The 23,929-nt window shown below is 33.3% G+C and overlaps 2 protein-coding genes across 3 annotated transcripts; both read right to left on the reverse strand.

Moving 5' to 3' along the window:
• Positions 1–5,797, reverse strand: LOC110693264. Of its 2 annotated transcripts, XM_021870423.1 has the most exons (4): positions 4,166–5,797; positions 1,347–2,358; positions 964–1,137; positions 1–861 (listed from the first exon to the last, which is right to left on the reverse strand). In XM_021870423.1, exons 2-4 carry the CDS (start codon positions 2,046–2,048, stop codon positions 364–366), a joined length of 1,374 nt encoding a protein of 457 aa, XP_021726115.1. In that variant the 5' UTR covers positions 2,049–2,358; positions 4,166–5,797; the 3' UTR covers positions 1–363. The 2 variants fall into 2 exon arrangements, with proteins under 2 accessions (XP_021726115.1, XP_021726116.1); XM_021870424.1 differs by having other exon boundaries at positions 1,347–5,797.
• A 107-nt stretch (positions 5,798–5,904) lies between these two features.
• LOC110693265 (transcriptional regulator ATRX homolog) lies at positions 5,905–14,301 on the reverse strand. Its single transcript, XM_021870425.1, has 8 exons — positions 13,593–14,301; positions 9,980–10,025; positions 8,810–8,859; positions 8,685–8,726; positions 6,973–7,086; positions 6,601–6,679; positions 6,398–6,469; positions 5,905–6,302 (listed from the first exon to the last, which is right to left on the reverse strand). The coding sequence occupies exons 1-8, from the start codon at positions 14,168–14,170 to the stop codon at positions 6,255–6,257; spliced, it is 1,029 nt and encodes a 342-aa protein (XP_021726117.1). The 5' UTR covers positions 14,171–14,301; the 3' UTR covers positions 5,905–6,254.
• Positions 14,302–23,929: the final 9,628 nt, after the last annotated feature.

Below are 23,929 nucleotides of genomic sequence, written 5' to 3' on the forward strand. Positions count from 1 at the left end.
AAAAAAAAGAGAGAAAAAAGAAGAAATATTTGAGAAAAGAATTCTGTAAATAACTTGCATAACTTGTATTAAAATTTTCAACACTATTCTAAAATTGTCATTACCATAGATGCGTTAACATTTGCCTAATGGCCACATTGTTTAATATAAAATTGCATCTCCTATGCAACAACATACAAGGTAGTTTAAAAATAAAATTGCATCTCCTATTCTCCTATGCAACAACATACTAGGTAGCCCCAGGACATGTAATTCAATAAAGACGATAATGAACTCTGCTATCACTCTTTCGTACACACGAAAGGGAACATAAGGTAAAAAAAAAAAAAAAAAAAAAAAAAGATCATAACAGAAACTAGAGTTTCACACCCGTTGTCTGTAGTCTAAAGAAAATTCAAGCACAAAGCTTGAACAAGATCCCATAGCACAAAGCATCATTCCGAATGTGGATAATTTACACCTATCAGAGCCATTCCTTAGGTGGAAATTAACACCAATCAGAGCTGGATGACATCTATCAGTTGGATTCCGATAGACGCATGGCAAGTGACACTGATATAACTTTTTGAATGTGGACAGTGCCTCAATACTGCGAAATTGGTCACTTGCAAAATGCTTCTGTCTAGTAGAAAAAACAACTTTTTTGAGATTGTCTGCATATGTTTTAAGATTCCATGCCAGCAGCCTTCCAAAGTCAGATACAGCAAAAAAAAGGGACTCGTTGAAATCATCGCCATCCCAAGTTTGGTAAGTTGCACTGTAGTATTTGAATTCAATAGTTTCTAGCTGCTGCAAGATGTTGTCAAATTGTACTCCAGGGTTACGAACTTGACAGACTGTCACATTTTTTATGTAGTCATACTGCAGGAAAAAAAAAATTCACTAAATTGAAATAGATAGAATCAAGCGTTATTAAATTGCAGGTAAATATTAATCTAGCTTGAAAAAAGTAATAGAACTTGCATTCAAGTGTGCAGGATCCCCCATGACAATCGTGAGATTCTCAAGTTTGTAACAACCCAAAAGCATGTAGGCTATTCCCTGGAATTCCCATCTACACAGTCCGGTCTCTAGGATGAGATGACTGGCCTCAAAGGTTAGAGGTTTCCTGAAATTATAAACCTCCATTGATAGAACCTAAAAGGAAACACAAACATTCAATTCATAAGTTAAAAATTGAAGAACAGGACATATCATATGAGCCAATGTCAAATTTAAGATTACATCCTACTTCATTTTGATTTACATTCTAAAGAGCAGAAAATCAAGAGATGCTTATTCAACTTAACACAAACTGGAAGAAAAAAAAAAAAAAAAAAAAAGGAAGCCACAGAAGTAATGTATACCTGAATGCACCAGCTGCTCACTGTAAGCACTTTAGCAGTTGCTAGTTTTCTGAGAAGCCCCAAAAAATTCTTTGCATAATAGCCCTTAAGTCCTGAACTAAAGATTCTGATTGCTTGGGGTCTATGATGCATTTTATCCAGCCTAAAAATTGCTTCAGAACAGGCGAGAGTTCCATCCATCCGATAGCTTTTTCTAGGCAGGGCTGACGCAAATTCTATTGTTTTCACATTTGGAGCTCTAATACACAACTCAGTTGCATTTCGGACGTCAGTAAACTCCTCGTTTACTACTAAATGAAGAAGGCTAGAGTTTGCTGCAACATTAATATTAAGGCCAGTAGTTGGGTTGCAATTGCTAAGACTCAGCAGACCAAGAGAAGGACAATTGCTAGTAATCTTCTCCACTGAATCTTTAGTAAGCTTGACATGCTCAAGATAAAGTTCCCTTAGAGCCTTGAAATGCAGAGGAGGAAGAGTATTTAGTTGTAGCGATATAAGAATTAATTTGACCAATGACGAACAAGGGCTATATACCCAATTAGGCATATCGACCAATGGGTACCGCCTCCTCCACTTGATTCTGTTGTCATTCCTATCATTGAAATCTATATATAGCTCTTCCAAATTTTTCAAACTAGCATAGGTCATCAATGACTGTACAATGCTAGACACATGGCAGTCATACGGAAGAGAGACTTTCATACAGTGAATATTTTGCCCCTAAAGAGCATTAAGAATTCTCAACAATGATGAGAAAAGAGACTTACCACAATTCTGAACCCACTTTTGACCTAATTCAACATTCCTCTTATGCTTCCATAGGTCCTTCCAACTTTTCGATAAAAGGGAGGTATCCATTGCTACTTCCATAGGAAGCTTATCTAGAATCTCTATGAGAAGATCGTCGTGAAGCTTACCAAAGTAATCAGGCTCAGTATTATCATCCAAGACTGCTGAAGTTCTTGGGCATTTTGAATCCGGTTGAAGGACATCCATTGATAATAAGTTGCAGCTGTTTAAGGACCAAAAAGAATGCATCAGTAAAGAAAGCATGTAGACCATAAGACCAATAATGTGTGTTCTAAATGTATGATTTAATTTATGAATTAATTCACCCACAAACTCATTAGAAATTTATCTCTCTCAATCAAGGTCTCCATGATGGCAGACTTTTATTATCTGAGGACCTTGCAGATTTGTATCCTTTAAAAACATAAGCAAAGGTCTCCATGATATTGGCATAGAATTTTTATAAATGAGGACCTTGAAATTTTTTATCCTTACAAATATGCATAGCTATGTAAGGTAACCCACTGTGGTTCATCAAAAGAAATATGGAAACTCCAAGCATCTTTTCAATCAATAATATGAATGTTGTAATTTTCATCCCAATTCAATCAACATGGATAAGTAACTTCATCTCAATTTACGTAAATTGGACATAATTACTACATTAGTGCCCAACAAATGTGATAATTCTGAACAAGATGAGCTATCTACAGAATCCAGTAAAGCTTTTTCAAAATGAATAAAAAGCTTTCTAGACTATTGATTCTAGGCTTCATTTCTTCCAGAATGAATGACAACAAAGCTACACAGCTTAACAGCATAATTGTTTCTCCTTAACATTATAACAGATTTCCAAAGCAAACTAAGACCCATCCCACAAAAGGATATTTATAATTGATATCAACGGATGATTGAAAGATAAAGCCTTTTTTCCTTTTAACAGAGTTAAGTTGCACAAACACAGTTGATTTTTGTCCTTTTGCATGCCCCACCAACACCCATAGTCATCCCTACTTCATTCCCAACCCTTCCTAATCCAAAAATTCACAAAAAAGGCACAACATGAGAACCTACCTGTCAATTCGGCTAAATTGAAAAACCAAGTAGTACTTGGTCTAGTGGTAAGGATTGCATTTCACAGCCATCAGGTTGGGAGATCAATCACCATTAGGGGCAACTAGGAGGCGGGGATTTCCCCTACCCTTATTCCCCACTCCCAAGAAGCCTTGCACGCTAACCCAAGCCTGGTGGACCTGTGAGATGTTTCGTAAAGTGCCTTCTTCTTACCAACAAAAAAAAGGAAAATAAAGGAGGCTAGATTAGGGGTGGCAAAGTTCGGGTCAAATTTCGGGTTGGGCTTAAAAACTATCAGAAAAAGTGTAGAACTTAATATTATCACAAAATATAATATTTGGGTCAAATTGGGTTGTTTAAGTTCGGTTCAGATCGGGTTTCTCTCAGTACATTCGGGTCGGGTTATTAAGTCGGGTAAGGAATTGTCAGCCCTAGCCAAGGATTGAGAAGAAAGTTAGATGGAAGTACCATCAACAGATCTTCGTTCTTAATCATAAGAGCACTTGTGCTCAAGGAAGGCAACCATTAGGGTGACTGATACTGCTTAGCCAATTATTAAGGCCCTGCTCCAAGCGATCTTAATAAAAGTGATTAAGGAAAAAGAAGAATTCACCACAAATTCCAAAACAAAGCATAACAAACATAAATGCAAACAAGAAGCCAATTCCAACTATAATTTCACTGAGATCTCTAGTCTCATTGAATGTTCCACAATTATTCGGCTTCAATTTACTGTGAAATTATGCCACATTCAGTCAAACGTCTCATCACAAAATACGAGTCTACACAAGACCAGTAAATATTGTATCGATCAACATTCAAGCACATGGACAATGAACTACTATGCATCAACAAGGGTGAAAGGAGAGTGACATGACATGAAACACAGGGTTCTTAAAATCAAACAGAAATCGACACAAACAACAAATGATTTGGATATGAGGATCGTGTCTTACCTTTGCAGAATTTGACCTTCGCCTCTTGATCAACAGTAACTTCAAAAAAAAAAAAAAAAAAAAAAAGCACTTGATATCTGTACACAAATTCTTGTTTGAATTAGGAGTGCCGATCTGATTCAAAACTATGAAATGAGAGGAGAGTATGTAAAACTTTGCACATTATATAGACAGATTAATAAGAAATAACAATAATAAAATTAAAGATGCACATATAATTGGTGGCAGATCAAATATGATTTATTTCCAAAGTATGCATTAAATCAAGACCGTTGGAAAATTAACATTCCAATCCAATCTCCACAAAGGCCTTTAACACGTGTCGTCATTCAAATGTTGAATTTGAATTAAATTACAGATATTACAACATAATAAAACTGGAGGATAGTCCGGATACACCCAAATATTGAGAATAGAGTTTGCCAAGTTATTCATTAAATATCTTTTGGAATCTGAAATACATGGTAATATGGGTTTGACGAACCTTCGTAGCCTCTCTTGGATGACTAAGCTACTAAAAACCACCCTCTCCCGACAAAACAAAAGAGCCAAACTGTTAAGGCATCTATCATCTTTCTTGCCAAAAGGTTACAAATATGATTCAAGGAGTTGAGCTACTTAAGCACTTGTACAGTAATACACATATATTCCCTATCTTTGTATTACAACTATGCCAAGTCCATTCATGGCATACTGATGTTTGAGGATCCCACTGCCACAAAAGTAACATAAATAAACACTGTACAGTAAGCAGGAATCATAAAATGCAACTACTACCAGCAGCCACTTGAAGATATTCCACTCACAATCTTGTGGCAGCAGTCATGTATAAGTCCTTGGATACAGGATTATGGGATTTACAGATCTAACACCTGAAGAATCTACTGAACTTCAATAAACAAGATAGTTTATTTACGCATCCATCAATAATCATGTATGGAATGTAATTCTAAAGGCTATCTTTAATTTATGTAATTTGCTATTATAACATATGATCCATTCTGTCAACATAGAAGTAAACTTGCGTAAAATGGCCTGCAAAACGACCTACAGAAAGAATATATATGTACAAAGTCTCATTTCCTAACAATATCACTGTTTGGATTGCCCAACAACACAATTAATAGTGCAATAAAGAGTACTAGTCCATGGACATGAACAAATCCTAACATCTTGAAATTCTAGCAGATTTAGGATGTTTCAGATATGACATGACAAGATTTTTAAAAGCCATATATTTAACAAAGCATGAAAAGAATGATAATAAATTTTGACTTTGAAAAGGCCAAATTTAGCAGCTGTTTAAGGATGGAGGAAATAGTCATTAAGAGGGAATATTAATAAATTCATCCTATTCCTTGGCTTCTTCTTCGCCAACATCAAAAAGAAGGGGTCATTGATGCCTTACTAAGACAAATTTCATCATCAAAGAAAATTATAATGAAGCTTGTTAGCAGCAGGAAATATGTAATTCTCTTCCATAGCACAATTTGTTGACCTAATCAAAACCAAGTAAACATTCTGCAATAAACACTTATTAAAAAGGGCCAGTAGACCTGAGAAAGAGTGAATTCCTAATTTTTATTTTTTTTTCCCTCCTTTCACAAATTGAGCTGAGAAGGAGGGGAAGGCACACTTATGAAAGTGTTTGTGGAGTGCAGAGGGAGGCACATCACTGAAAAGCAGGATTTCTCTTGGCAAAATTTTAAGAAACAAAAAAACTTATTATAATGCGAAAGTCAAAAGAAGATATTATGGAAATAGTATAAGCTAGAAACACAAGACCTTACATTGTATCTGTCTGCACATCTACAAAAAATAAGGAAATACCTGCCTCACAAATTTTAGACGAATTCATACTCAAGTTACTCAGCACTTGCAAATGTCTGCATCTTATTTCAAATAAAAGTGCCCAATTGACAACAAATACAGCTCCAAAAATAGATAAGCATCCTAAAAAACAATTGTTACAATCTATTCTTATCTCTCGCCTGCAGCTCCAGCCCAACTACACCTCTCAGAATATTTATGGTAAAAAGCATCACACCTGCCAGTTAAAAGCTTCTACAAGATTTTGCTGCTTTCCTCTTCACATAGGAACATCAGGGTCCAATTTTTTTTGGATAGCAGTTGCTGCCTACAAATAAGTTCCATATAAGTGTCAGTAACAGGTCCAAAGTATACACCCAAAAAGTGCACTACAGTATACAGAGAAGAATTGTCATTTATCACCTCAATGTTTCCGATTTTAAACAAATACGCCATTTCCTCCTTGAGCCGAGCTTGTTCTATCATTGCTTGTGCCTAAGAATCCAACCACGAAAAGAAAAAAAATATATATATAATGAAACAAAGAAGAAGAAAAACATGAAATATTTAGCAGAAAATGCCTGCTTATTATTAGCAAGCAAAAAATGTCTGCAACTAAGACTAACCATGCCACTCTTCATGGCATCCTTCAATGCTTCCACCTCTTGTTCCTTTTGTTTCTCGCGAACTTGCATCATCTCGTGTCTGTAATAGGTACACAGAACATGTATGAAAATTTTCATGGAAGGAAATCGCAAAAAAATTATCAGAGTGATACTGATTCCAAAGACCAGAACGATGGTGGAAAGTCACTTAAGCGTCATGCCTGCTAACTTACACAGACAGCTATAAAGTTTTGGACATGCCTGAATACCATATTAACTAATAACTACCACACCCAACTGATCAAAGGGTACAAGGATGAGAGAAACAGGAATAAATATATCCACTAGAACAACAATCTGTTGAGGTAAATACAATTCACAGGCACAACATACCGACGCTGTTCTTCATCATTAAATACAGTGCGCTCCGTTTGCACGACCTTTTTAAAACCCTTCTTCATCTCTTTTTCCATTTTATTTCTGTGATATATGTCAAGGTTATAGTACCTGCAGCACAATTGTAAACTTTGGTAAGAGATGCTTCATACATAACTCACATCTATGGAAAATAGAAAAACCTTTAGGAAGAGAACAATGCACGAAGACAACACCTGGGATGTGGTAGCGGATCAACCATGGGTTCACCAAATTCAGTAATTTGAAAAATATCTATGCATATTAGAAAAGAGTTAAAAGGATAAATTTTGTCTTTCATTGGTGCTTCCAGATTTGCTTCTTATTTTTTTAAGGGAAGTAAGTAAACTCTTCCTTGGATCCTGTCTTTGTTTTATGAAAGCATCTGAGTAATTGTATTTGAATATTAAAAATATGACATTTGTCTAGTTTGGTGATGACAACTTTGCATCCTTAGCGTAATCTGACTTGAGTCCAATTCTCTTTGCTTGCTTCTCTACTAGTATGGTCGTGATTTTTTGTACATTTATCTTCTTATTAGTAGTACTAGCTTTCAGATACAACCGATCCAAATGATCTTAGAGACTAAACAGTTTCAAAAAGAACTTATATGAGTCACTCCTAGTTATAATTACATTCTAAAATTTAAATACAATTGTATTATAAAGAGTCATTAACCTAATTGTATTATAAATAATAAAAGTCTCATCCAATCATCCATATTAACCTCTTTTTGATTACTGAAATAAATATATTGTACACAGACTAATAAATGATTTTGTTAATTGTAACATTTTCAGGGAATGAATGGTTCTTATACGTTATTCTATACTCCCTTTATTATATTAAGTTGTTCCACTTTGACGTGACCCACCCAAAATGAGAAATGGGGCATTTATATAAAGACATGAATATTAAGAGAAAGGGTGGGGGGTTGTATAGTGACGGATGGACTACAAAAAAATTGTATTGTTTGCCAAAAGTAATAATCAATTTACCCAAATTTAATTATCTCAGATGGTTTAACATAGATCAAGCTTAACTAAATATCTCAAATAATATTTATGTATTTTGATTATTATAAAATTCCACTGATTCTTAATTTTATTTATTTATTGTGACATGGCATGCTTATGCATCACTCCCTATATTTTTGAAATGTTCCTTTTTAACATACAGAATATAATTAAACATATAGCACTGTCTGATCTTGTTAGATTTGCCTATTAACTAGTTTTAGATTGTATTTGTATCGTCTATGACACATGCGATCCTAATGATACCTATACAAAATATACCTTAGCTTTGTCCATAAATTATACTAAGATCCACTAATATCAGATAAACAAAACTAGTAACAAATAAACTAAGTTATTGAAGAATAGGAGGGGGCAATATAATATCCCACATCTTTAACCTAGTAGATATAAGATTTGAGTTGTCACAAGTCATAAAATAGGCTTACTATAATATTATATTATTATGTTAAGAGACTTCAGACCCAGATGCTAAAAATCCAGGATTTATCATTATGCAATTCTTCATAAGGATATTAATAAACTTATAAACATGTGGGACTGAGGGCTTTCCTGAAACTATTTTATCCTCAAACGAGTGCTTCATGGCTCCATACAAACAACTGAATATTACAAGAAAACATTAAGGAGAAAATAAAATAAAATAAAACTCACTTTTTGGAAGGAAAGGTACCAGTATTGTAGTCCTCCATGTATCTGTAAAAGAATATGCAATTAAATTTTTGTACCCCAGTTGTTAACTATCGTAGCATAATTAGAAGTATAAGTGTATAACTTACTCCTTGAACATTTTTTTCTCTTCCCAGTTCGGTAGGCTTTCAAGGTTCACCTAATAAAGAATCCAAAACGTCCAATTATTGAACCTAAGTTATAGTGTTTTAACTAAATGCCAATAAGACAAATTTACAGTACAATACTTCCATGTAGAGCACAACCTACATTGCTGTATACATGTAAACACAGTACCAAATCAATCAAAATTAATAGCTCCTGAAAGAAGTTTTGCTTGGACCATGGATGATTCTGGTATGCATAACATAGGGGAAAAAAGAGAGGGGGGTTGCTTGGACCATGGATGATTCTGGTAGACCACAGTTTGGAATTCGCTCATTACTTTGATTCAAGACTCAAAACATATTAACTGAGCGGCTGAAAATTTAAGCATACAAGGTTAACTTTAGGCTTTAGCTATCCACTGTATGGTTATATTTTACAGATTTTGCCTCTCCAACTTCCATCACTGCTAGAAACTGTATAAAACAAGAAGAATTTCACATAAAAATATCTCTCACAATTGGAACCACAAACATGCACTAAGATAGGAGGTATGACTTTAGCAACAGGACAACAATTATTTTCAAGAGGAAAGCAAAGGAATTTATCATATGCCAAGAATGTGTTATCGCAGTTCTTTTTTGTTTTACTCGCTTACTATAGATACGTAATTTCAGAAATTGTTGAAGAACGTGAGTGGGAGTAAGATAAAGTAAGAGAGAGAATGTAAAAATGTGGGTTTGTGTAAGGCTAAGGTGAATAAATAAGAAAGTATGAAAAAGTGTAATTATTGTGGGGTTGAAGGGATAAGATGGTAAAAAGGGTATGCCATTAATAGAATAAAACAAAGTGAGTAGAACATAAAAGAATGGCCTAAAATGGAAAGTGAGTTCAACTAAAAAGAACAGAGGGGGTATTACAACAAAGCACTCTTTTAGAAATCTTCAAGCTAGACTAGACTCAACAAAGGCAAAGATTCACAAATCAGAGGCAACATATTGGGTGATCTAATCATCAAGAAGAAAAGAGCACAACTCAAATAGTCAAAAAAGAGAAATCGGCTTCTAGCCTTTATTACTTTAATTCCTATTTTAAATCCCAAAAAGAAAAGTTTTAAATGCAGACAAATGCTCCATTGCCAAAATTAGCATCTCGGCTGAAAATGATACAATTACCTGCTTTACTTCAGCAAGCCATGCTGTGAATTCTGGTCGTTTATTCCTACAGACAGCAAATAATTGAATGACTCATATGTCATATTACAAACTGGAAACAGAATTTTAAGTAAAGAAGCTTGAAAATGAGAGAATATCTTAGTATAACTGACAATTACAAAAAGAAAACTTAAAAAAAATTATAAATTATTAAATAAAAAAAATTAAAAAAAAAAAAAAAAAAAAAAAGATGAAAGATAGATTTCATGCAGAGTATTACACTTGGCTGGTTTGGCCGATTTACCACTGATTTTTTACGGTGACACAGTTTCTAGTACTCTCTACTTCCAGAAGTTGCGAAGCAATGGTACATCATTTACATTAGGCTACCAGTATTAACACAAATATTAATTAAGGTGTTAAGCTCGACCAGCTATGATAACATTGCATATTTTTGGGCCATTTTGGCTCAATATGAAGTGTCATGCGCTCATGCATACACATCCTTTTTGAATTATCAGGTATTTGCCATAGGTACCTAAGGTGAAACAAAGTATTGAGTTACACAAAAGCATTGTTACTCCCAAGCTTCATAATAAAATAATTGGGAAGGTGGGAGCAACATAAGAACATTATGAATTACAGGAAACAACTAACACTTTGGTACCTATTTATAAGAGCAAGAGAGATACCCGGGAAAGTTAAAAATTTTGAGGGAAAAAACTTATGAGTCATGCCAGAGAGAGTGATAGAAGGTAGATTGCGGAAATGAAATAGCATCTTGGAAAACCATTTTAGGTTTATGCTGCGACAATCTACAATAGAATTTATTCATCTAATGAGACAAATAATGGAGTATATAGGGCCAAAAAGAGGATTTTGAATTTTATTGGTTTCTAGCAGAACTATGACAATGTTTGTGTGCAACAAGGGCCATATGTATGTATACTTGGGGTTGGCCGAATCTATTCCTATCTATTTCAATATTTTTTCTTTTGTAGCCAAGGAAATCTTTCTTTTTATCATTTCCCTGTGAATTGATAAACTAGGTAGGTATGTAAAATAAATTCTTTGCTTTCTATCATTTTAACGTATATAAACAAAAATATTGTGACATTTCATTTCTTACCAAATGGATGGCTTTTTATATATTGCACTGGATGATTCCAGCATTTATAGTAGAAAAGAAGAAAAAGAAAACTTCGAAATATCTTTATTCCCAGAATAAGTTGGGCTATTTATAGCATGCTTCTTTAAAGTGCAAGTGAAATTTATTCTTTGTTTTCTCCTTTCCATTCACTTGGATGAGTCGGATCTTTCCTATTTCATCAATTTTGATTTTGTCCTAATCCTCTTTTTCTTTTGTAAAATGGAAGGAGAAGAATCTTCTTCACTGAATCCCTCTTCTTCCAGTTTAGTCTCCGTCTCCTTTATTTCAGAAGATTTTTTATTTCTACATTTGTTTCTTCCTCACTTTCTTTCATTGCTGGAGTTTCGTTCAGTTTCTTAGTAAAAATAGGTGGCAGCATTCTGCCTAAATAGTAGACTGACTAGACATAGGTAATAAAGAAGTGTACACAAAAGATACGAGCCATAGAATTTCTCAAATTTGACACAAGGTATTTATTAGCTCTAATCGAATGATTTTGTTGTATCCAAAGTAATACCAATCCAACACATTTCATGAATATAATGTAGCCAATTAACCAACCAACAAAACTACTTGTTAAAAATAGCACCTTGTTGTTGCATCAAAACATATAAACATTGACTACTCGGGCTAACATTGAACTTGGTAAAATGATATAGTTGAATAATTGTAAGTATCTCATACCAATTTCACAAAGTAGAGATTTTGTTTAGAAAGTAACTAATAGAACTAAGTGTAGATAGCTCAAGAGCATAAAAGTGACCGTTTAATTATGCGATCATAGCATTTACGAAACAGCTATAAGACAAGCATTATTGTGTGGGTCAAAATATTCTATATGGGTCCAAATGTTGAGCATACAAGGAGAATATTAAAAATATGTAGCAGAAATGGATGTGTGGGAGTTACCTAGAGCAATAAAATTTGGGATAAAAAGAAAGATGGTATTGCGGGTATTGACGATAAGATTAGGGAGAATCAACTATGTTGGTATGGGAATGAGAAATAACTTGAAGATGCACCAGAAAAGAAAGCGAAGGATTGAGATATGAAGATTTCAAACAACACCAAAGGAGGGCCAAAATGAGTTAGCAAGTAGCAATAGATGAAAGAGAGTTAAGAGGATTTATGTAGAGGCAACAGGAGATAGATTGTCGGTTCATATAGCCAACCCAATCCATTAGGGAATAAGGCTTTGGATTTGTTGTTATTGTTGTTGTTGAGGAAACATGTAGCAAGGAAATGCACTTACAGGATGCTTGATGCAATATTATCTGCGTTGTTATTTGCACCAATGTTGCTGCTGCAGTCTACAAGGAGTTATGACATTACAATTTGTGGCCTTAGGTAGCTAATCAGTCATCTCTCAAGTAGCTAAGCTAATATGGGCTTCCATAATATATTAATATCTCTACTCCTCATTCTTACAATTAAAATTTAACTTCACCCCTTCATCTGAATTTGTTATCAAATATTGCTCCAGAAAAAACCCACATGACTGATACATCTAAAAGCCTAAGTTTTCCTAATTTTCTGCTTAACCCTTTTAATTGTTGCTAGCCAGGATTAGAACAAGAGTAGTGATTCCAAAACTATTAAAAAAAAAAAAAAAAATCAAAAGACAATTCCTTTATTTATCCTCAAATCAACATTACCGATTCACAAATAATATCCGAACAGAACGAATAGACCCACTGCATCCAATTGACCTCAGAGGCTCTAGCCTCTAGCAATCTACTCCAAAGAGGCTTAACCAACTTACAAGGCAAAAACAACTGCCCAATTATTTGACTACCGTAGAAAAGTACACATTACGAGTAGCTAATTTTAGTTTTGCCAACTCTATTGTTGGACCCTCTCCATACAATCCATCCACAAGAGCCTCAATCAGAACCTAAAACTTCCACTGAGATATGGCACATGGGTAAAGGAAAATGGTAATAAAGTTTTACTAAATGATTATTTAGACAGTCAAATAAAGTTATTATAAACAATGAGGACAGCTTGTCTTTAAGCAGGCATTTACTAATACTATCACATAATTAGAGCTAGCAACAATTCATCATCTTCGACAATTACATTCGCACCGTTTTAAAAATCAACATCTCCCAAAACTTTACTATCATTACAGAATCGAACCTAACGCAATAATCAACCGCATCCATCACCCTAATTTCCACCATAGCAGTATGCCAGTATCACACTCCTATCACATCAAGCTACAAAATCATCTAATATTTCTCAAGAAACTTTACTATAACAGAATTGAACCTAACAACAATTGATCATCCTATACAACATTATCGAAAACTCCCAACTCCACAACAATCAAATAATTCCTACAAATATAAACCCTAACAATATCAAAACAAAAACATCCAAAACATAACCAGAAACATACAAATTAAATATCATAATAAAAAATAAAAAAAAACCCTAACCCTAAATTGAAAATTAAAATGACAGAATCAACAAAAATCATACCACATATCAGCTTCTCTAACAATTCCATACTTTCCCCATGAACTGGTAACAGCTCCAGTCTTCCCCTTCTCCTTCTTCTTGCTCTTATCTTTATCCTTCTTCTTCGACTTCTTCTTCTTTTTCCCCTTATCATCATCACTATCATCATCATCTTCCCCTCTTTTTCTCTTCTTCCGCTCTTTCTCTCTCCTCCTCCTTTTCCTCTCTCTCTCCTCTCTCTTCTTCCTTTCTCTCCTCTTCCTCTTCCTCCTCCTCCTCCTCTCCTCCTCGCTATCGCTTTCGCTCCCCTCGGAACCCAACTCCGAATCCGACTCCGATTCAGATTCCGACTCAGAATCCGAATCCGATTCCGAATCATCATCGCTGTAACGACGTCGTTTCGATGAAGTTCGCTTCCTACTTTTGCCACTACTGTGCTTCTTCCTAGGTTGTTCGTCTTCGGAAGCCATGGTTGATTCAGTATTATCCTCGGATTCCTCGGCATGTCGTTTGGATTTCTTGTCGTTGTCTCTTCCTACGACGACATCTTTGTCTTCTCTCTCGTGTTTCTCTCTCCTTGAATCTCTGTCTCTCGCCATTTTTGGGGGTTTTTGGGTTTTGATAGAGGAGAGGAGTTTATGAAGTGAAAGACTGAGAGGGTTTTTAAAAGGTCGGCCTTTTGCCGCGAGAATAGAGAAAACACGTGTTAATAAGTCTGAGGGCTTTTTTTTTACTTCCTCCGTTTTTTTTTTTATTGCATCATAGGGGTTTTGGAGGCAAAATTTGGTAGTGGGAAAAAGTAAGAGAGAGAAACGTAAAAATACAAAATTGTCCATGTAATGTAAGATAAAATAAAAAATAAGTGTGAAAAAGTAAGGGTATGTTGGGTATTTGCAGTGTGAACATAGATATTTTTTATCCTAAAAAGGAAATGATGCAATAATAAGTAAACTTCCTAAAGTAGTAAGTGATGCGATAAAAAAAGAACGAAGGAAGTACTTTTTTTCCCCTAAGATATAGTGTTATACCGGTAGTTCAATTTCTAAAGTATGTCCATGTCTTTTCAATTTTCTAACGCTATGCCCCTCAATTCACTATCATTAATGAATTGTATCTTGTTTGGACGTTATAAGGTACCTGATGTTAGCTTTAAATTTCAAACAAAAAAGAAAAGAAAAGGCAAGGAAATGAGAGAAAAAATAAACCCTGACTACCATGACCTTAACCACCGAAACTCCAGCCACGAAACACCAACCTCAATTAACTTGTAAACATCCAAGGAGGGTACACTTAATTACTAAAAGTGAGTTGAGGGCAGTGGCGGAGCCAGGATTTTCCACCTAGGAGGACGGATTAAAGGTGGTGTTCTATAAATGGACAGAACCTTTTAAGCATACATAAATTCTACAGACTATGCTTAATACTTATAAATAAGTTTTACAACCCGAACACCCAAAATTCTTAATTATACAGTCCAAAAAATTGAAAAAAATATCAAATTAATTACAACTTCACCTTCAAGTCTTCATTTTTTTTGTAAAGAGATCAATAATTAATTTGAAAATTGTGAATCAATTATTAAATCATATACAATTAAAATTATCAAATAATTCATAAATGTGATTTCTAATTAACGGTAATCTTAACATATAAACCATTTCTTATTCCAATTTGGGTAATGGCAGTGTTTTCAAACCCGGGACACTTTAATATATAATAAAATCAAACACCTTTGCCGAAATCCTCACTACAACCAATAATTTGGGGTTGTTATTTATGTCATTATCAAAAAAATTATGTAAATTACTAAGGTAATTTAGAAGTAAGAACACGATGCCATTAAATAGTACTCCGTATTACTTCTAATTGAATTTGTGAATTAAAGAAACAAGCAAGGAAAGGGGAAAACTTTAAAATAAAAATAGAAGAAAATGCTGGACAAAGGGATCGAACCATTGACCATAAAGAATTCCTGAAAACCCTTGAACCATTGAACCAACTCCTTTTTCTTATTCCTTATGTTGTACATAATTTTTTTTAACTTTTTTTTTTTTTTTTTTTTTTTTTGAAGTGGGGGGACAACTGTCCCTCCTTGTACCCACTTGGCTCCGCCAGTGGTTGAGGGCATGGCTTAAAAATTTTAAAAGGCATGGGCACACCTTAGAAACTTGATTACTTGAAGGGCATAACTTAGAAAAACTCTTTTTTATATATATACTTTGGATAAAAGGAGGTAAACGTCCGTTGTTATCAGCCGTCTACTTTCTGTTACGTCCTTTTATACATCATCCATACACTATATTATAATAATACTTTCCGTAGCAAAGCGTGGCCCACAAGAGTCCTGATTTACATTTTCTTGTAAATCAGACTGATGAACCGGGATGCGTCCTCAATCAAACGTATTAGAAAATGATTAAAATAAAAATTATAATTTGAGATTAAAGAAGAAAAATAAGACAAACCTAAATTGTCTCCTTAACAAAGCAAAATGATACTAATAGTGGTCTGCTTCAGGTGTTGATCCTCCACACAACGGGCCAAAATTTCGCCTTAATTCTTAATTATTGTGCAGCATCTAAATGTATATCTTTAGCACATAGCTGCTCACATTTTCTAAACTCAATATCATTTGCATCATTAGTCTTACATCCGACGTTAAGCGTTATGATGCACGGAAACTCCATTTGAGGTCAACGTTTCTGTTTCCGACACCGATTGCGATATTTTAACAAAACATTTTTCAGTGAGTAGAAAGAGTAAGTGAGTGAGTGAGAGGCAACGTCAACAAAGAAAAATGTCTAAGAGGAAATTAATGAAAGAGAGGTGAATTGCACTGTATATGTGCCATAAGTCCAAAACTTTACCTAGTACGTAGTTTATTTTCTTAAGAGTTGTTTGATGTCCAAATAACCTATTTGGGCTATTTAATTTAATGGCCTAAGAATCATAAAGGCCACAAGCCCAAAAGTCCACAAAAGGACTTCTCTATGCCTCAAGCCAAACATGCATCAAGGCAAATCCACTTGCTACTTGGTTTAAATCTCAGCCCATGGCTGAGGCCCACATCCTAAAGGTATAAATACCCTAAATTATACCAAATAAGGTATCTACAAACACTTTCACTTTTACTACACTTACAAGCATTGATTTGTCTTCTTGATTTCTCAATCTCATGTACTGACTTAGGCGTCGGAGGGGTTTCACATGTAATTAGTTAATTTAGGACTAATTGGGTTTTTTTTCACTTAATTAATTTAGTTTAATTTAGATTAAGTTAAAAAAAAAAAGATAAGCTAAGATTAATTATATAATTAGTCAGTAATTGACGTTTTTAAGTACTTTAAGTGGTTGGAATCCAGTAAGGGTAGCTAGCTATGTTTATTAATTTATTCCTTATACCTTTAAACAATTGTCTTAGTCCTCCATCCTAAGCATTTTGCGTACTATAATTAGTTATATTAGTACCCGAATTTTTGTGAACAACTACCCAAATTTTTTTATTTGTAAACAAATACCCCTAAGATGTGAAAACTTTGTCTAACACAACCCTTTAACAGTTTCCGTCCAATTTTCCGTTTCTGTCTCCCTCCCAACTACCTCCCTTCCCTTTCATAAATTTCCCTCCATTTTCCTTCATCCTTTCACCTTTCACCTTCTTTAGATTTACCTAATCAAATCTTATTGCTCCAAATTTCTTGCCAATTCCTGTAATTTATAAACAACCTTTTCCTCTCAGACGCCATCTCTTTCCTACTTATCTTCTTGCTTTGCTGGGTAGGTACATGTCACTGACTCAAATTAGTAAGGGGAAATTAAGGACCAAGGAGGTACAATGTAGTAATTGCTATGAAACTTGTGGTCTTTTTATTCAATTGAAGCCATAAACCCTAAACCCAAAAGATACAAAACCTTCTAATTCAATTCAAGCCTTAAACCCTAGAAATTCAAATCTTCTCATTCAATTGAAGCCAAAAACCCTAAATTCAATCCTTAATTATGATAATTAAAGTAAACCGAAACTCCTAAACCAATTACATGCCAACAAATTACAACAATAACTTAAAAAATTACTTGATTTGATGAGTGATTGTTTTAAATTGCTCAAATTTATTGTTCTTGGAAATTTTTTGTTGTGATCGGGGGAAAAGATCAACATTACGAGTATTAGATAGGTGGGAAATGAGTTAATTGGGTAGATAAATGTAACGAACTGAGGGCCCCAAAAACGAAAAATTGGACGAAAACTGTTAAAGGGTAGTGCTTGACAAAGTTTTCAAATTTTAGGGGTAGTTATTTACAAAAAAAAAAAAAATTTGGGTAGTTCTTCACAAGACGGTCATTTATGGGGTAGTTCCTAACAAAATTTCCTATTAGTTATATATACGCTTGCAGCCCATAAGTGTTTTTCAATTTGAGCTAGTTAATTTTAATTATACCAATCTCGTTTACTTAGTTTATTAGATTATTGATCAGTATTCTTATTTTATTTGATTGTAATATAAGTTTAAAGTATTTATTTAATTGTTTTTATTGTTATATTATAAGTAAGTTTAAATGTTTTCATATGTGGCGATGGTATATTGATAATTTCCAATATTTTAGGAAGGTCGGAAAATATTATTAGGGTATAAAAGTTAGCTAGTCGATGCAAATAAATATTACTTGTCTCATCGCTAAATATGGTTTATGGGTGTAAATTATTGTCAAGATAAAGGCATACATCTTACAATTTTATTTTAATGAATTTATGCTCTTTATATAATACACTATATTATGTTTTTTTTATTTTTTTATTTTTTGTTATTATAATTAGATAGGTAATCTTATGTGTAACAATACTATTTATTTATTGCACTCAAGATTTATTTCGTAGTTACAGTTTATATCTTCACCCTAATGCCTACTGTTTTGCAAAGTTTAGAAAAATGGCCGTGACTATATCATGGTCATACTTGTGACTTTTCTTTGGACATCATTAGCCATGGGTACGATTTCGGAATTTAACTCGAATGCTATTTTGTTTTTCCAACTTAATTCTAGTTGATATGTTGTAAAAAAATTGATTGTCTAGTATCACTTGAGGAATTTAGTTAGTCTAGTTTTATTTTTATTTTTTTTTTGAAGAAAGTTATTCTAGTATTAGTATTGTTAGTATTTGATTGTCTAGTATTAATTTGGTTAGTATTTGATTGTCTTTTTTTTTTTTACAAAGTATTTGATGGTCTATTTTTAATTTGGTTTGTCTAAAACTTTAGAAAATCATAATTAACTCATTAACTTGTGTCTTAATTAAAGACCTAAACATGCAAAACTAGTAAACTATTATATGAACGAAATAAAGGAGATAAAAATTATTTTAATTTTAATACCACTAGGTTCCTGTAAATCTATAAATCGATCATTGTATTTCTTGTTTTTATGGGGTGTGTGACCTAAAATTACTAAATTACACCCAGATATTGGACCACTTTGGGTCTAGCAACCTCTTGTTTACGTAGAGGTTGCTCGCAGACGACACATTATGGGGAGGATCACAAGTAGAATCCCCCTTTTTGTGTTGTTTGGTAGTGAACAAGGCGAAGTCTACCCGCTGAATGAATTTGGGGTACTAAATCAAAGTGCAACCAAATTTCGGGCGATGTTAGTTCACATTGAGGTATAATATCTATTCTAGTCAAATTTTATTTTTAACTCTCGTTTTTAATTATATTAATTCACCACTCTGGATTTTATATAACATTTTGTTTTAAATAGTAAAACCTAGCTAAAAAATTCATTTTAATCAAGTCATGGATAACATCCATGGCTGATCATCAGGTTAGGACTTTCCTAACCACAGACTAGGTGTTGCAAGACTATGCAGATGTAATTCAAAGTTTAAAGGCCAATTACTCTGCACATAGGTCGCCTGTGATAGTTGTGGGTATAGGCTATGGTGGAGGTATGTAACCTAGTCAATATTATACACTCCATAATTCCTTAACATTTTTAACTATATTATATGTTGGCAGTATAAATGAATTACAATGAATAAACATATACAGTTAGGAAAATGAGATATAAGACTAAAATTTTCCTAACTTAAACGTATTTTTTAAAGCTCAATACATACATCTTCTAGTAGAATTGTAATACATATAAATCAAACAAACTAATTCTTAATCAAATTTGAATGAATTTATTATTCTAAATATTAGCATAAACATTTATATAAACTTATATAATAAATATAAAACTCTAAAACAAATTAATGTTATATTATAGATTAGAAATTATATATTATATATTGCACATATATATAATGTGCATATATATAAATATATATACCTGACACATACAACTATGTGTGCTTCATTATACGTAATAAGAGTGATTTTTCGAGATGTTGTGTGACCAACATTTCGAAATTTTGTATACCTCGGCCGCTCAATACGACGAGCTTGGCAATCAAGGAATAAGATCTCTTTGTGAAGAGATTACTAGCTTAGGGGCAATTTCGTTCAAGGGGTAGCACATGGACTTTTATCAAAATTGAAAATAGGGGATTGTTTTCAGTCTCCGATTCATGAAGTTGAATCCCTTTCGAGCCATATTTCAATGTTATGATCGCTTGGAAAAAATAGGTATTTCATCTAGTAGTAATTACGTATTATGATTTTTCGTCGTATAAATTATTCGATTCTTCAAAATAATATTCTAATTTTTTGGGATAGCGATGCACCTACCAAATTGATTTTTCCGGTAGGATGTCGTGAGGAAAAAATGCTTCCTGCCGACTGCTTGATTTAAAAGAATTTGAAAGATCATATTGGTCGAGGTTTGGTGTCTCTCCAAGGCCATAAAACCCATTGGGTTTTCCAATAGGAAGGTATGTAGTTTCGATGATTTATAATTATTTTATAGTAATTTCTGTTTCATTAATACTTAAATAATTTATTTGTTAATCTTGTCTAATTTGTCCGACTATCAAAGAATTTCTCTCTGGATTTGGAGGAAATATAATTTTCATTAACGGACTAAGGGATTCTTTATGTAGCGGAGGATAAGTAAACATAATCATTTGATCAAAATTTTCATTAAATTTATAGTTGGACAATTATAGCTAGCTTAATAATTATTTGTTTAATTTTTTTTTTATATTGTTTTTTTTTTAATTTAATTTTATTTATATTATTTAGGATATTGGATGATCTTTCTAAAACTATAGTAGCGATAAAAACAACTAAAGGTATGTGCATTTTGATTTAAAGATTTATGTCTTTACCAAATCTAATGGAATTTTAATACATATTTTCCATTATTTTAAATAAAACTTGTTTGGATATGACCACTCCAAATATTGATTATGTGGATCCAAAATTGTTAAAGGAGCAAAGAGAAGAAGAAATTAAAATTTTTCGACATTGGATCCAAGGTTGTTAGGATCGGGATCCTACCTTGGATCGATGGGAGGGGGGGGTGGGATCGAATCGATAGAATCGGATCGTAGGATCGTAAGATCCTAATTAGTAACGAATGATATTATATATTATGCTATAAATTGACTTAAAAACATTTCTTCTAAGGGGTTTCATTGCTAAAAGACATTGGTTTGCTTAAGAAAGGTCAATCTTCATTTAGCTTTGTCTGTATGGTAGTTAGAAGGTTAATAACAAAAGTTTAAATTAATAAATTATGTGAAAATTTGTCAAGAATGAGACCTTAACTATGACAATTGCAAGTTGTCAATTGATAAAATCATATTAATGTCTCGGATTCTCTAATTTATTGGCAATAATTATTGAATACATTAAATTTAGGTGCATATAACCTAATGCGTAATAAAAAAATATGTCAAAATAAATTAAAGTCTCATATTATAGTAAAAAAATGTTGGATCGGATCGTAGGATCGTGTTGAGATCCTACCACTCATAATTAATATCGGAGTAGGATCGTAAGATCCTATAAACTTTAAGGATCCTACAAACTTTAAGATTCTACCAAAGATCCGGATCGATCACGCAATTTTGGATCGTAGAATCGTAAGATCAGGATCGAGATTTTAACAACTATGAATGGATCAATCATTTTCACCATAGTGGATCTTGCCCTCCAAGTCATAATCTTATCATTATATTTTTCATACACATTGTAGTGTTATTATTTATGGCGTTAATTAGTTTTTTTTTTTCTTCTTACTATTTATATTTTATAAATATATATATTATGCAATTTTAGATAACTAGAAAATATGTCTTTACAAAACACTACGAAATATGTTGTAACTTAACAAAATCCAAGTATGTAGTTGCACGAAGTGATATGCCTAGAGATGCATTTCTTATAATTAGGCCAACTGCCAATTGTCACATGTGCAATCATTTTATCCAAATGATTTATTTATCCTGGTAGGATAACACATTTTAGTTGCAAGTGATGGTGGATCAATGTGTTGGTTGATTTCATTAATCAATCAACATAGTAGTTTAATCATTTGTGATTTTATGTGTTGGTTCATTCATAAATTGATTTTAGTCATTTTTCTTGGCCTGTTTGCCAAACAACTTTAGTCATGGGAATTGACATGTTAATCACAATTGTCAAAAATAAATACAAAAAGTATAGAGTTCACTTAGAAAGTTGTAAAACTCTTGTTATTATAGAAGTGAAGGCATTTGTTTCATTTGTTTTCCATGAGCCTAAAGAACAAGAATAGAAATGATTCCCGTAAAAAAAAATACTAGAAATTTATAAAGGACGATAAACTACTATTTGTCGTAGTTGCGATATTGTGCACAACTTGAACTCTTTCCCATTGCACCTCGTGAATACTACACTAAACAAAGTCTCTGCTTAATCTATCAGTACGCTAGCTTATTCTAAGATCCATCAACTAGGATTACCATTGGTAGATAATAACCTCCTCCATCTTGTTAGATGGCATGCGTAAATCCTAGTGGGTATTCAAACACATTTTCAAGTGGGTGAAGAAACCTTATATTATCCTCCAACCATTTCGTAAACAATCCTTATTGCCGTAAATCCTTAGAATTAATTAGCAGAGTTGAAAAGTTACAATCTCCTAAAGGCGGAAAAACCATATTATTCCCCGCAGTCTATAATCCACAAAGAGTATAAAAAAGGTAGTTTATTACCATTGTTGTAACCATCCAAACTTAGGAATAGTCGGATATAGAGTATAGAATTTAATCAAAGAATGATTGATTTATGTTAGGTTCTAACTAGATTTGAAGCATTCCACCCCTCCATGCATCCTGTGCAGAGTTGCAAAATCTGAACCTGTATAACACACATATAAGAGTTAAACTAGATAATTGTATTTAATGCATGCATCATTAACCTGAGAGTTGGAAAGAAAATTGCAACTCATGTTAGAAACATAAAGAACTGGAGTTATCACAATTTATTTGACAAACGAACTGAGTTCTCTAAAGTAGCCAATTCCAATTCATCGTTAGGTAATCCAACTGGATAATGAATACTTTGTGTATAAGATAACCACGTTTTTTTGCATGTAACATGATAGCTCTAGTGGCGATTATCCAAGAGGCAATATCCTTACTATTCAAACACGATTTCAAAAATTGTTGCATTACCAATCAAACACGTAATAGCCTTCCATTGGTCGTTCGTGAATAATTGGGTGGATGATAATGACACGCCTATGTTAGAGCAATGGGCAACCAAAAGAGCTTTCCCTCCTTGGCTGCGACTTTCGATCATTGTTATTTTTTAAAAAAAAAAACCCTAACCTAATATCATCTAGAATTTGTATGAATACGACTTATTCTCATTGATTGAATATGTGAAATATATATACTTCCTCTGTTTCCTATTATGTGAAACATTTGCCATAAATGGATGTTACACATTATGTGCAAAAAAAATAAAACTTTCTATTTTTGGTATTTTTTTAAAAATGAATTTACCAATATACCCTCACTTAAATTCAATAAACATACTAACTCAAATATTATAAACTTATTACTAACTTAATTTAAGTTAATGATTGTCATGAAATCTAACCCAAACTAATCAAATCAACCCATTCAACTCAAATTTCTTCTCTCTCCTTCTCCTCTAACCAGTCAACCACCATCTTCACTGCTCACTAGAAACCACCACCACTGTTCTCTACTCTAGAGTATCCTCTTTCTTCATCCACCCATAAATTTAACCTCTCTTTCATCTCTCCTAAGATTTAGGCCACCACTCTCGACGACCACCACCACTTACTTTGCTAGAAGTCGCCGTCGCCGCTCATTCTCCTTGCCATCGAATCCTTTTTCTCTCTCTTCCTTTTCCTTTTTATTTCATCATATCCACTAAAGCACTTGAGGTTTTTATGGCCAA

This window comes from Chenopodium quinoa, unplaced genomic scaffold (assembly GCF_001683475.1).
Source record: "Chenopodium quinoa cultivar QQ74 unplaced genomic scaffold, ASM168347v1, whole genome shotgun sequence".
In the NCBI taxonomy this organism is placed as follows: Eukaryota; Viridiplantae; Streptophyta; class Magnoliopsida; order Caryophyllales; family Amaranthaceae; genus Chenopodium; species Chenopodium quinoa.